At 44.9% G+C, this 13,265-nt stretch overlaps 1 protein-coding gene across 1 annotated transcript; it reads right to left on the bottom strand.

Annotated features, from left to right (window-relative positions):
- Positions 1-3,323: 3,323 nt before the first annotated feature.
- Positions 3,324-12,626, bottom strand: LOC114641622 (oocyte zinc finger protein XlCOF6-like). The gene is made up of 3 exons (XM_051927422.1): positions 12,538-12,626; positions 7,804-8,313; positions 3,324-6,174 (listed from the first exon to the last, which is right to left on the bottom strand). Exons 2-3 carry the CDS (start codon positions 8,207-8,209, stop codon positions 4,490-4,492), a joined length of 2,091 nt encoding a protein of 696 aa, XP_051783382.1. The 5' UTR covers positions 8,210-8,313; positions 12,538-12,626; the 3' UTR covers positions 3,324-4,489.
- Positions 12,627-13,265: the final 639 nt, after the last annotated feature.

Consider the following 13,265-nt stretch of genomic DNA (forward strand, 5'->3'; position numbering starts at 1 on the left):
GTGGGTGGTCCATGAAAAACCTCATTCTGTTCTGTATGGAAACTCGAAACTCTAAGAGCAGGGGGTCCCCAGCTCCGCTCCTATGGGTGCGGGTTTTCATTCTAACCCTTTTCTTAATTGGCACCCAGTTTTTGTTGCTAATTAACTCCTTTTCCTTTCATTTCATTTTAATGGACTTGTTTCTTTAAGATTTGTTCCCCTTGACTTCTTCTGGCTCAGGTTCAGTTCAAGCATTGGGTTGGGGTTTGGAGGGACAAGGATCCTAAGAGGGGGCTGCAGGGGTGGCAGGGTGACGCCCGTATCACTCCTTCACCACCTTAAGATGACTCCAGGATTTAAGGAGCAAATCATCAGTACATGAGGGGGCTCCTGCCTGTTGCCCCTGCAGCCAGTTAAGTGGCACTGTTTGAGGTGCGTTAGGCAGAAATGCCCAGCAGGTGGGCCCACCTGTGCTCTCGTTTGTTTTTTGACATCTTACTTAACAACAGTACTAGCACTTCTTGTAAGTTAGGCACTAGTTGGCCAAACTGGGATACACACTAAGTCAGTTGTTAAGATTTCCCATCGCCCCGTTCCCCAAACATTCGCCCAGTCCTCTGCCAGTCCACAAGTCAAACCACTGGTCTGGACAAGTGGCAGTCAAACTAATTAAGACCATATTATCAAAGTCAGAGATATGGAGGACTACCTGTCTCAGGCAGTGTGGCACAGGGGTTAAGGCTTTGGACTTCAAACCCTGAGGTCGTGGGTTCAGATCCCACTACTGACACCAATGTGTGACCCTGAGCGAGTCACTTGACCTGCCTGGGCTCCAATTGGAAAACCAAAATGGAACCAACTGTATCATAAATGTTGTAAGCCACCTTGGATAAAAAGTGTCAGACAAATAAATCAATGTCATGGATTTCTGTGTGAAACTCTTGCTTTCGGTGCTTTTAGAAAACTGTTTTTGGAATGAAATATTCAGCCCTCAAAGAGTTAATGTCTGGCCAGTGACAAGTCCATTGACCAGTGTGGGTGGTCCATGAAAAACCTCATTCTGTTCTGTATGGATACTCAAAACTCTAAGAGCAGGGGGTCCTCAACTCCGCTCCTGTGGCTGCGGGTTTTCATTCTAACCCTTTCCTTAATTGGCGCCCAGTTTTTGTTGCTAATTAACTCCTCTTCCTTTCCTTTCATTTTAATGGACTTGTTTCTTTAAGATTTGTTCCCCTGAACTTCTTCTGGCTCAGGTTCAGTTCAAGCGTTGGGGCTGGTTGTTGGTTTTGGAGGGACAAGGATCCTAAGAGGGGGCTGCAGGGGTGGCAGGGTGACGCCCGTATCACTCCTTCACCTCCTTAAGATGACTCCAGGATTTAAGGAGCATATCATCAGTAAATGAGGGGGCTCCCGCCTGTTGCCCCTGCAGCCAGTTAGGTGGCACTGTTTGAGGTGCGTCAGGCAGAAATGCCCAGCAGGTGGGCCCACCTGTGCTCTCGTTTATTTTTTGACATCTTACTTAACAACAGTACAGGCACTTCTTGTAAGTTAGGCACTAGTTGGCCAAACTGGGATACACACTAAGTCAGTTGTTAAGATTTTCCATCGCCCCGTTTCCCAAACATTCGCCCAGTCATCTGCCAGTCCACAAGTCAAACCACTGGTCTGGACAAGTGGCAGTCAAACTAATTAAGACCATATTATCAGTCAGAGATATGGAGGACCACTTGTCTCAGGCAGTGTGGCACAGGGGTTAAGGCTTTGGACTTCAAACCCTGAGGTCTTGGGTTCAGATCCCACTACTGACACCAATGTGTGACCCTGAGCGAGTCACTTGACCTGCCTGGGCTCCAATTGGAAAACCGAAATGGAACCAACTGTATCATAAATGTTGTAAGCCACCTGGATAAAAAGTGTCAGCCAAATAAGTCAATGTCATGGATCTCCAACAGCCACCCACTTCTGTAAATTCTATGTGTTACAAGTATCACACTCTTTTTTTAAATAAATCAAATACTACTACCACTAATAATAATGTATCAATCCGAGATTCAAATCCTGGGTTACTAAGACAGTATTAGGCTGGTTGTCAGAAAGTACCACCTTCAGGGCGGAGTGGTGGCTCTGAGGCTAAGGATCTGCGCTGGTATCCCGAAGGTTGCCGGTTCAAATCCCCGTCACTGCCAAAAGAGATCCTGCTCTGCTGGGCCCTTGAGCAAGGCCCTTAACCTGTAATTGCTGCAGGGGCGCTGTACAATGGCTGACCCTGCGCTCTGACCCCAAGGGGTATGCGAAAACTACCAAATTCCTAATACAAGAAATTGTATAAGGCGAAACAAAGAACAAAAAAAAAAAAAAAATTTAAGTGCCTGAACTACTCCTACTACTAGTACTGATGCTGAGAAGCTTCTAGAAGGTTCCTCAAGAAAAACCCTGAACAGAACTTCGTCAGACTCCTTTGTCCCTTTCTGTGTTGGGGGCTCATTCTTGTATCGCCTCTCTGTGAGCTACAATGCCAGCTTAGAAGTAAATACAAGCTGTCACCATCCACAAGAAAGTCAGATGGGACCCCCCTTTGGTGGGTGTCTTTGGTGGCCCCCCTCCCCCACTACAGCCCATCCGGCATATGCTCACAGATCAACCAGTGGTCCCATTCTCAGGACCACTGGTCTGCACGCTGCCCCCGGGGCACCGCTCTGCCAGCAATCCACAAGATGGTCACACCAGACAGGATTCAAGAATCGGGATGTACATTTTCACACAAAGCTCAGGAGTGGAACTGAACCGCGACCTCCTTCTCTCCCCTCACAACTTCAGAGCTACGGCACACTGCCCGATAGATGAAAGCTGCAAACAGCAGGACATTGTACTCCTGTCAGATCTCCAGCACCCTACACATTCGTACCCATCCGTCATACGATTTCACAGCAGCCTCTGCGACCTTCCTGAGACCAACTAGGTTGTACTTCAGTGGATATCAGACCACGTTGGTATTGCTGGAAGTGAAGAAGTAGTCTGGTCAAAAGAGGAGAACAGCTTCCCCAGTCTTGGATCTCCAACTCATATGTTGAAGCAAAGATTCTGCTATAATAACAGCACAACACAAAATGGAAGGACTTCCATCTGCTGCCTCGATAAACACCTCAAGAGGACGGGCCTCACCGCTTCAACAAGGTGTCAATGGAACTTGGACAACAACTAAGAGGCTTCTCGCCAGTATGACTTCTCTCACGACTCAGACCCCCTCAGCACATACATACTCCAAATCTACAGTGGGAAACAATTATCTCAGCAGAGGGCACCAATTTCATCACCAAGCTCTGGTGGCACTCTACTGGCTTCCTAGAAGCAATTGCTTTCATGAAATAGACGCAATCGTGGAAATTGACCATGGAAGAAGAAGAAGAAGTGGCTAGAAGTGAATTTCAATCATTAGCTGTGATTTTTTTTTTTTATTGTTCTCTTAAATATGCCACGAGAGTTCAGTGTGGTCCTCGGCCTGCCTTTTTGTGTAATTCCTCAGCACTAATAGTAGTTGGCAGGATGTCCAACTGAGTTTGAAAGCTTCCTACCAAATCTAAGACCAAAATAAGGTGTCTGTGCAATATGAACTTTGACATGGCAAACAGGAAACAATATCTGTGAGAATCTCTTCCAAAATTAAGAGGAGCAGTGCGGTTTCTCCCTAGTGGGAATTTTTGAGTGACTGTGGGAATTGTTTGCCACACTTCACAACAGATCTGTGGCCCCACTTCTTCTCTGCCCTCTCTCTGTATGATATGGTCATTACACTTTGACGTGGGCTCTCACATAAATTGAATGTGATGCCATGGAGCTCTGTATTGTGCATTCCTCAAAATGTAGGTTAATACCATTGTTATTGTGCCAGTGCCCACTGGAACCGTGTTTTCCTTGGACATCCTCCCCTCTTTCAACATGGCCATGAAGTACAAGTGCAAGTACATTCACAGTATGTGTGCAGAGAAACCGGTGTTGTCCGAGATGTACCAACTGTATTATTGTCTCTGGTTTACACTCTTCCTGATGTCTTGGTCATGGAGCTTCTCCAGCAGATGTACATGGAGAGTTTAAAAAAACTAGAAGTTTCCTTTCTTCAGTACTTCCTAAACATCCTGGTTTCACAACCGTATAGAACAATTGATAGTACGATTGACCTGAACAGCCACATATTCATTGACATTTTAATATTTCCAGGGCTTCTCTTGATAAATTTCTCCAGAGTTTCTTAGAGTGCTTAGTATCAGGATGGGAGTGAACCTCACTCTTTAGTCACAATGTTTCTGTTGTAACTCTTATTCCCTTAAGTTTGCAGTGATGACTGTGTGTGCCACCGACGTTGCTATTTTGAAGTCCATATGGCGTTATGGTTATCAGTAGGAAGTCAGGATGGGCATGAATGTTTCTTTTGATTAGTTCTGTGGAATCCATCATGACCTGCACTGTACGTCTCTCCAGAATGACGTTGTATGTGCTGTTGAAGAGCACTACTCTATGTAAATCGTTTGCCACATTCATGTGGATCTTCAACAGTGTGAATTTTTATATGTCTTTGGAGCCTGCTACTGTCAGAAAATCGTTTACCACATTCAGAACAGCAAAAGGGTTTTTCTTCCGTGTGGGTTCTAATGTGATTCTGAAGACTGCGGATTTGTGAAAATTGTTTGCCACACTCTGGACAGCAATGGGGTTTCTCCCTCGTGTGAATTCTTTTGTGCATGTCAAGACTGTTGCTGCGCGAAAATCTTTTGCCACATTGGGCACAACAATATGGCTTTTCTCCCGTATGAATCTGTGTGTGCTTCTGAAGATTGCTACTGTCAGAGAATCGCCTACCACATTCAGAACAACTGTAAGGCTTCTCTCCAGTGTGACTGCGTATGTGCTGTTGCAGGGCACCGCTGCCTGAGAATCGTTTCCCACAGTCGGAACAGCAGTAAGGTTTTTCTCCAGTGTGGATTCTCGTGTGGCGCTGAAGGGTGCTTATTTGTGAAAACTGTTTGCCACATTCTGGACAGCTGTGTGGTTTCTCTCCTGTGTGAACTCTCACGTGTCTGTCAAGACTCCTTCTGTCCGAGAAACACTTGCCACAGTCAGAACAACTATGAGGCTTCTCACCAGTGTGATTTCTTTCATGGCTCCGAAGGCCACTGCTGTTTGAGAATCGTTTCCCACATTCAGAACAACAATAAGGTTTCTCCCCACTATGAATTCTGATATGGCGTTGAAGATTGCATATCTGAAAGAATCTTTTTCCACACTCAGAACAGCAGTGAGGTTTCTCTCCCGTGTGAATTCTTTTATGCTTGTGAAGACTACCAGTGTGTGTGAATTGTTTCCCACATTTCAAACAGCAGTACTTTTTCCCCCCAGTGTGAATTCTCATGTGGTTCTGAAGATGGCTTACTTGTAGGAACTCTTTGCCACATTCAGTACAACAATACGTTTTCTCCCAGGCATGAACCTGGATGTGGTCTTGAAGTTGCCTCACTTCCAAGAATCTTTGCCCACACTCTGAACAGCAATGAGGTTTTTCTCCTGTGTGAATTTTTAAATGTTTCTGAAGAATATTTTTGCGGGAAAATCTTCTGCCACATTCCGGACAGCCAAATGGCCTTTCTCTTGTGTGAATCTGCGTGTGTTGCTGAAGAGAGCTACTCCTGGAGAACTGTTTGTCACAATCAGAACATCTGTATGGCTTTTCTCCAGTATGAATGCTGTTGTGTCTTTTGAGACTGCTCCGGTGAGAAAATCGCTTGCCACATTCCGGACAGGAGTACGGTTTCTCTCCAGTGTGAATCCGTTTGTGTCGGCGAAGATTGTTGCTCTGTGAAAATAGTTTGCCACATTCCAAACAGGCATGGGGTTTCGGTCTCATATAAATTCTCATCTGATCTTTGCACTCCGGTTTGTTTTTGAAAAATGTTCCGTACTCTTGGTCGACATACAAAGGCTCCTGATCCGTGTCATTCCTTGGCTGTTGGTCAGGATTGATGAAATCTGTCTTTGTTAGCTTGGCAGCGGGAAGAGAACTGCATTGCAAAGAGGCTGCTGTCACAGTCTCTGATCCTCTTGTTGATTTCTTTATCTTCTCCAGTTCCTGGTTATGTATCTGTCTGCACCCAAGAGACATCTGACCAAATGAAGATGAGGAGAAGCTGTCATTCTCTTGGACATCTGCAATAACACAAACAGTTTAGTTATAGGACTGGTGTTTAAAATCAACAATATATATTAAGGAAGATGCTGGCTTGCGGATTGCTGTTGCTGCCTCTCACCTCATTCCCCGTGTGTGTGTATGGACTCTGCCTGATCTCCTGGTCTCTCTTGACTTTATTCATCTTCCTCCCCCAGATGTGTTAATCAGCGTCTGGTGGGACCGAGTGTGTGTGTGTGTGTGTGTGTATGTGTGTGTATGTGTGCCAGTGTACCATGCAGTGAACTGATTTCAAAGCTGCCTATCATCCCAGCATAAGAAAATGGGTGGGTGAACGAGAATGGGATTTGACAAGTGGAGAAACTGAAGTGTGACTTTCACAAAGTGTCTGCCAAGCTGCAGTTCAGGCCCTTCCATGCCCCGTTGTCGCGACTGTCCCCTTATTGACTTCTTACTAATCCTCGATGTTCTCATTGTTCATCCTTCTCAGCAGTGGATATGTCATCTTCAATGATGGATGTGGCCCCCAGGGCTTTGGCTTAGCTGCCATTCACCTCCACATTGTGGAGAATCAGAGAGGGGCTGGGTGGGCAAAAAACACCCACAGCAATGCCAATTTAGGGGGTTTGTCTTCTATGGTGTGATTTATATGCTTAAATGATCTATTGAAATTAAAGTGCTTAGTACAGAAGTTTGTTTAAACTCTTAACTACCCGTGCTGGTGTATTTTGTACCCCAATCTCAATTTTTTTTTTTTTGTCCAATGTCCTTTGACTTGAACCCACTGGAAGCAACTGCCATCTCTCCTGAACTTGATTCACTACAAGTCCAGTGTCACAATGATGTCCCTCCAGCCGGTTTCACGAGTGGATGCCTAGTCACCAGTTCCATATGGTGGCTTTGGTCCTATATTATGTACTTACTTAATGATGAGATGTTGGTCTGGCAATGGGTTTGGCCTCAAAGAACATTCAACAGCTGAAGTGACATGTGACACAAGTGCAAATCCTGCAGCGGATCAAAGTGTGACACAAACATTAGGAACTTTATCTTCACGCAAAGAACCACAGACACTTGGAATAAGAGACCAAGTTGTGCAGTGGACAGTAGGACCTTATGGTCCTTCAAAACTCTACTTGATATATTTTTTTTAAGAGTGATTAACTGGATAGGACTGGCGAGCTATGTTGGACTGAATGGCCTGTTCTTGTCCAGATTGTTCTAATGTTCTACTTTGATACGTGCTGGAATCAACAACCACCGCACCACAATTCCCATATTTTCAGTTGTAACAAACTCTGACTTATTTCTGTGATAATACCTTCCCATATATTCAAACTTTTAGGTTGTTCTCTACAGATAATGAATCTGTGCAGCTCACAACAATTCAGAGTTGTACGTCCTCCACCCACCACAGCGCTAGTAAAACTCCCCACTTCTGAGCTCTGCTCTGCAAATGAACTAAACATCCAAAGGGAGGGCTCAGGAGTGGTGATGTCAGCGTGGCCGCGCCTCTTGGGGGCTCCACCCACAAAGAACACGGAACATTAACACCTTTAAAGCAACAGTACAGAAATCTAAACATACCAGAGAATATATCACAATCTTCGCAGCCTCACCACATTTATACATTTAATCCTGTTACTTACTTATGCCAGTATCCTTGGAGGACCGCTGCTCTTCTCCTTCTTTTCCATCTCCTTCAGTAATTTTCCTTTCAGACTCCGATTTCAGCTCTATGGAATTCTGCTGGGGGGCCGGTTCTCCTCTTTTACTGGACCAGGGCTGTAAACTGGAATGAGACGCTTCACTGATTTCTTGCTTGAAAGTTTTCGGTCTTTCATGCTTTTGCAGGCCAACGCTCACCGAGAGATTTTTGGAGTCCTCAACTTTAACCTCTCTGATCTCCTCCTTGCACTCCTCCTCTTTAAAAACAGAAATTCTCTCACGATCCTCTGGCTTTGCACACAAATCCTCTGGTTGCCCCCAGTCACAGTCCTCTTCTTTAACCAGTGCCAGTCTTTCATCCATGCTATGCTCCTTGACTAAGGCCATGCTCTGTGGTAAACTCTTTCTTCTCTATGTCCACTTTTAAGATTCCCTTCTCACACTGAAGCTACTAAGACAGATGTTGGCTGGCAAGGACTCTCCTTATTCCCCTGTAGAAAATAAAAGCAATAGAAGTACCTCAAAAAGTCTTCATGAATATCCCGAGCACATTTCAGGATTAACTTACAGTTTATGTCACAATTATTAGAAAGCTGCCCACCGAGTTCTTAAGAGATTTTGAATGCTGTGAACCCTCCATGTTAGCCTAACGTGAGCTCAGCAGATATGGAGTTCAGACAAAGCCGAGAACGTTTCAAAATGTATGCTTTGTTGGACATTGGAAACATTTCATACTGACAGCACGGGTCCAATCAGGACTGGACCAAATACAAGGGTGAAATATTCAAAATGTCAGTTTTAACCTAAACCGAGACCACCATTTCGACCTGTGGTGGGCCGATATGTCACACTTTAATTACAGTGAAAATAACACAAATGGTCATTAAAGAAAACCCGTTTAGGGCACACAAGTGATGTATGGTGGCCATTATGAATAGTAACAAACCGTGACTTGTTAAATTTAACTATATGGAATGTTTCAATAATTAAAATCAATAAAGACATATTTTTAAAAAAATAGTAACAAAGCAGCCTACAGCCTCACTGGGCCCCTGTCTGATCCCAGTTTGTAAGATGGGGTGGCACTGCCAGCCTGCCCACTGCTCCTCTCACTCCTTTTATCAATCCTCTTGTTTATTCCTCTTCACGTCTGCCAGTTGACCCTGTGCTCTAACAACATGTTTCTCAACCACTCTGTGGTTTGAGAGTTGGTATTCTTTAGAATGGTCGTGGGGTTATGGTGGTCTCTTCGCTAACCTTTCTCAAGTTTCCATTGAGTGTGACACCAGCTGTAACCCCTCTAAGAGTTCCCCCAAGTCAGTACAAAGAGCGCTCAATGTACATCACTTTACTCCAAACGCAACTCAGCCCCAAAAAGTCTGCTTATTTTAGACAACTGACCAAGTTGACGGGTCAGCGTTATGTCACAACTCAGAGAATTTGGGTAGATTTGGGTCCCCACCATCCAAAAAAATTGTCTGACCTGAGCCCATAAGGGCGTCCGTGTGCAATCTCCTATTTATAGATATGGAGTCACTGCTGTCTGATAGCACAGGAATGAAGCATAACTCCTTCACGTAATAGATGCCCAACGTTGTGACCACCCCCACCCCACCAGCAACAAGAACCCCAATCCTAACAATGGCATCGTAAAATGGCGGCCCTCACGCAAGACAAAGATGGCACCATGGAAAAAAAAAATTCAATTTGGTCCATTTAATTGGAACCACAAAACTGCCATCTTCTATCAATGACCAGTCACTCCACGGCATCCCTACTGCATTAACAACTTCTACCTCGTCAACTGGAATGGCTTGTGAGAGGAGTCCACCTCCGACCATCACTGTCCAGAACTGAAGGTCAGGAAAAGCTGCGGGAGCAGAGGGAGTCCATCCTCGAGTTCTTACCGGACTTTGTGATGTCCTTTGTCACCTGCTCAGTCTGTCCCTAAGGCTTCAAAAAGTGCCACTGTTGTCGAGAATATCCTGCATTGTTCCTATTCCGAAGATGGCAGGCAACAGTCATTCACTTAATGACTACTGTGTGGAGAGCACTTTGAGTAGTGAGAAAAGCGCTATATAAATGTAAAGAATTATTATTATTACCGAACAGTGGCACCCACACTCACCAGCCACTTTATTAGGTACACCTGTTCAACTGCTCAAAAACGCAAATCTCTAATCAACCAATCACATGGCAGCACCTCAATGCATTTCAGACCTTGTCGAGACCACCTGCTGAAGTTCACACTGAGCATCAGAATGGAGAAGAAGACTTTGAACGTGGCCTGGTTGTTGCTCCGAGTAGTTCATAAACTGCTGATCTGCTGGGATTTTCACTCACAACCATCTGTAGGGTTTACAGAGAGTGGTCCGGAAAATGAAAACTGGTTCAAGGTAATAGAAAAGGCAACAGGCACTCAAATAAGCACTCATTACAACCGAGGTGTGCAGAAGAGCAGCTCTGAACTCACAACACGTCAAGCCTTGAAGCAGGTGGGCTACAGCAGGAGGACACCACACCGGGTGACACTCCTGACAGCTTAGGCTACAATTCACACACGGGGGTCACCAAAACTGGACAACAGAAGACTGGAGAAACATTGCATGGTCTGACGAGTCTCGATTTCTGCTGCAACATTCTGATGGTCGGATCAACAACATGAAAGCAGGGATTCATCCTGCCTTGTATCAACAGTTCAGCCTGCTGGTGGTCTAATGGTGTGGTGGATATTTTCCTGGCACATTTTTGCGCACCTATAGTAGAAAATGAGCATCATTTAAATGCCACACCCTACCTGAGTGTTGTTGCTGACCATGTCCATCCCTTTATGACCACAATCTTCTGATGGCTATCTCCATATGCCATGTCACAAAGCTCAGCTCATCTCAGACTGGTTTCTTGAACATGACAAGGAGTTCATGTGACTCAAATGGCCTCCACAGTCACCAGATCTCAGTCTAGTAGAGCGCATTAGGGTTGTGGTGGAACAAGATATTCGCATCATGGATGTGCAGCAACTGTTTGATGCTATCGTGTCATTATGGAGCAAAACCCATTGGGAATGTTAGCAGCACCTTATTGAATCCATGTCACCAAGAATTAAGGCAATTGTGAAGGCAAAAGAGGCTCCAACCATGATGTCCATCCCTTCATGACCGCCATCTTCTGATGGCTCCTTCCAGCAGGATAATGAGCCATGTCACAAAGCTCAGATCATCTCAGACTGGTTCCTTGAACATGACAAGGAGTTCACGTGATTCAAATGGCCTCCACAGTCACCTGATCTCAATCCAGTAGAGCACCTTTGGGGTGAGGTGAAACAGGAGATTTGCATCATGGATGTGCAGCAACTGTTTGATGCTATCGTGTCAGTATGGAGCAAAACCCATGAGGAACGTTAGCAGCACCTTATTGAATCCATGCCAGTTCTGAGGACAAAAAGGGGGTCCAAACCGGTATTAGCAGGGTGTACCTAATAAAGTGGCCGGAGAGTGTATACCATAATAGTTAATCAATGTCACTGTATGTTATTTCATGTATTACTGAGTGCTCAGATAGTTGTAGTTTCAAACATTTTGTTATTTGTAACCAGTACTGCGTATGCGTAGATATTGCAGTTCACGAAGAGCGCGTCTCCTAACTTGGTTTAAGGACAGTGCCGGGTGCATAAGCTAGCATTTTATTCACAGTATCATGCTGTTCATTGCCGTTTGTTCTCTGCCTTATTATCGTACAGTATTTAGTGCAGTCACGATTTTAGTGTTTACTTCTATTTATTACAGCAGTTCTAAATGATAACAGCACAAGATGCAGATTACAGAAAGTTACGTTGCTGTGGCAAACCCTAACGGGAGCAACCGAAAGAAGAAGAGGGTAATAATGTTAAATGAATGTTTCGTGTCCGTCCCCCCCCACCACATCTGTTTGGTTAAAGGAAACCATAGACACAAACACACTCATATCATTCACATCATCCTCATCTAGCCTTGGTGTAATCAGCTTCTTGAAGATAGGACTGGCATGCACCGGTATTTTCATAAATAAGTTTTTGGACATCAATCTCTTTCTGACTGTTCTTATCCGACAGCCTGTGGCGATTGCACTTGCTATAAAGAACTTCCTCTAAAGAATCAATGAGGTCACATCTGGGGTCTAATTATTCAACGCCTCCGTAACAATAGAACAACAAAAAAAGCAAAAAAAAAACCCGAACGCAGGCTTATCGGCGGGTTTGAAAAACAGAAGGAGCGACGGCCGCGATAAACCAAAACTCAAAACTCCAAAGTGCGCCCGGGCAATCGCGACTCCATCCATCTCTTTTGTAAACCCTCTTATGTCGAGCATGCTGACGTCGAAAGCTGGAGCCCACCCCAGTGCGCATAGGGCACAAGGCACCGACAGTCCCTGGACGGGGACGCCAGTACATCGCGGGCGTGAACACACAGACTCAGTTCAGCGACGCCGATACACCTAACTCTACATTACACGTCTTTTTTGGATTGCGGGGAGGAAAAACGGAGCGCTCGGAGGATTCCAGGTGGAGAGCGAGATCTGCCTAAGAAAAAGAAAAAAAAAAAGTCCCACAGCACATAAACTCCAAGTGAGCGTTTATAAAACAGACGTCACGACACGCTCGAGAAGATTACAAAACCAAAGCGATTATTAAAGTGCATCACCACTAATTCCCCCCAGCATGTCGCATTATCCCTCACCTGTCCCAGATGTTCTCATCTTCCACACTGTCTGTCTCTTCTTGTGCTTTGAATTAGCAGCAAGAGGAGCGCAATAGACTCGGCGGACGAGGCACGGCTAAAAGACGTCATCAACTGGCGACTATGGACACGTGACCATCGAGTCTCTGCAGCCGCCTCCAAGTCCCTGGAGTTCACTGAATGCACAATCGTCGTTATTTGCGCCGGCTTAACTCTGCCAACAGCTGAAACCTTAAACCATGGTGTGACCGGGCATCGCTCTGGAGCAGTAATGCTATTTACACATTATTCTATTTTTTTTTAATAACACATAGGCATGGATATGTTTTTTTTAATAAAGAAAGTTTTGTGTCTATATCCATCCATCCATCCATCCATCCATTTTCCAACCCGCTGAATCCGAACACAGGGTCACGGGGGTCTGCTGGAGCCAATCCCAGCCAACACAGGGCACAAGGCAGGAAACAATCCCGGGCAGGGTGCCAACCCACCGCAGGTTTTGTGTCTATATTTGCATTCCATATGTGATTAGGAAATTAGTTTACAAGTTTGTATAAGTATATACCATATATGTCATATATATTATATGTGTATGTGTGTGTGTTAAATTCATAAAAAATTAAAATATCTGATGTTTTGCATGTTATTTTTTTCACTGTGCCGAAAATGTACCAAACAGTGACTTGTAAATCAAGATATGTAATATTCCATGACTTTTCAGCACCGCT

Source organism: Erpetoichthys calabaricus, chromosome 5 (assembly GCF_900747795.2).
Source record: "Erpetoichthys calabaricus chromosome 5, fErpCal1.3, whole genome shotgun sequence".
Taxonomy (NCBI): domain Eukaryota; kingdom Metazoa; phylum Chordata; class Cladistia; order Polypteriformes; family Polypteridae; genus Erpetoichthys; species Erpetoichthys calabaricus.

Bases quoted from the DNA above. Each gene is read 5' to 3' on its own strand.
- LOC114641622 (XM_051927422.1), bottom strand. From the start codon at position 8,209: ATGGCCTTAGTCAAGGAGCATAGCATGGATGAAAGACTGGCACTGGTT. The intron at 6,175-7,803 runs GTAAGTAACAGG...GTGTTATTGCAG, and splicing joins CTCCAAGGATACTGGCATAA to ATGTCCAAGAGAATGACAGC.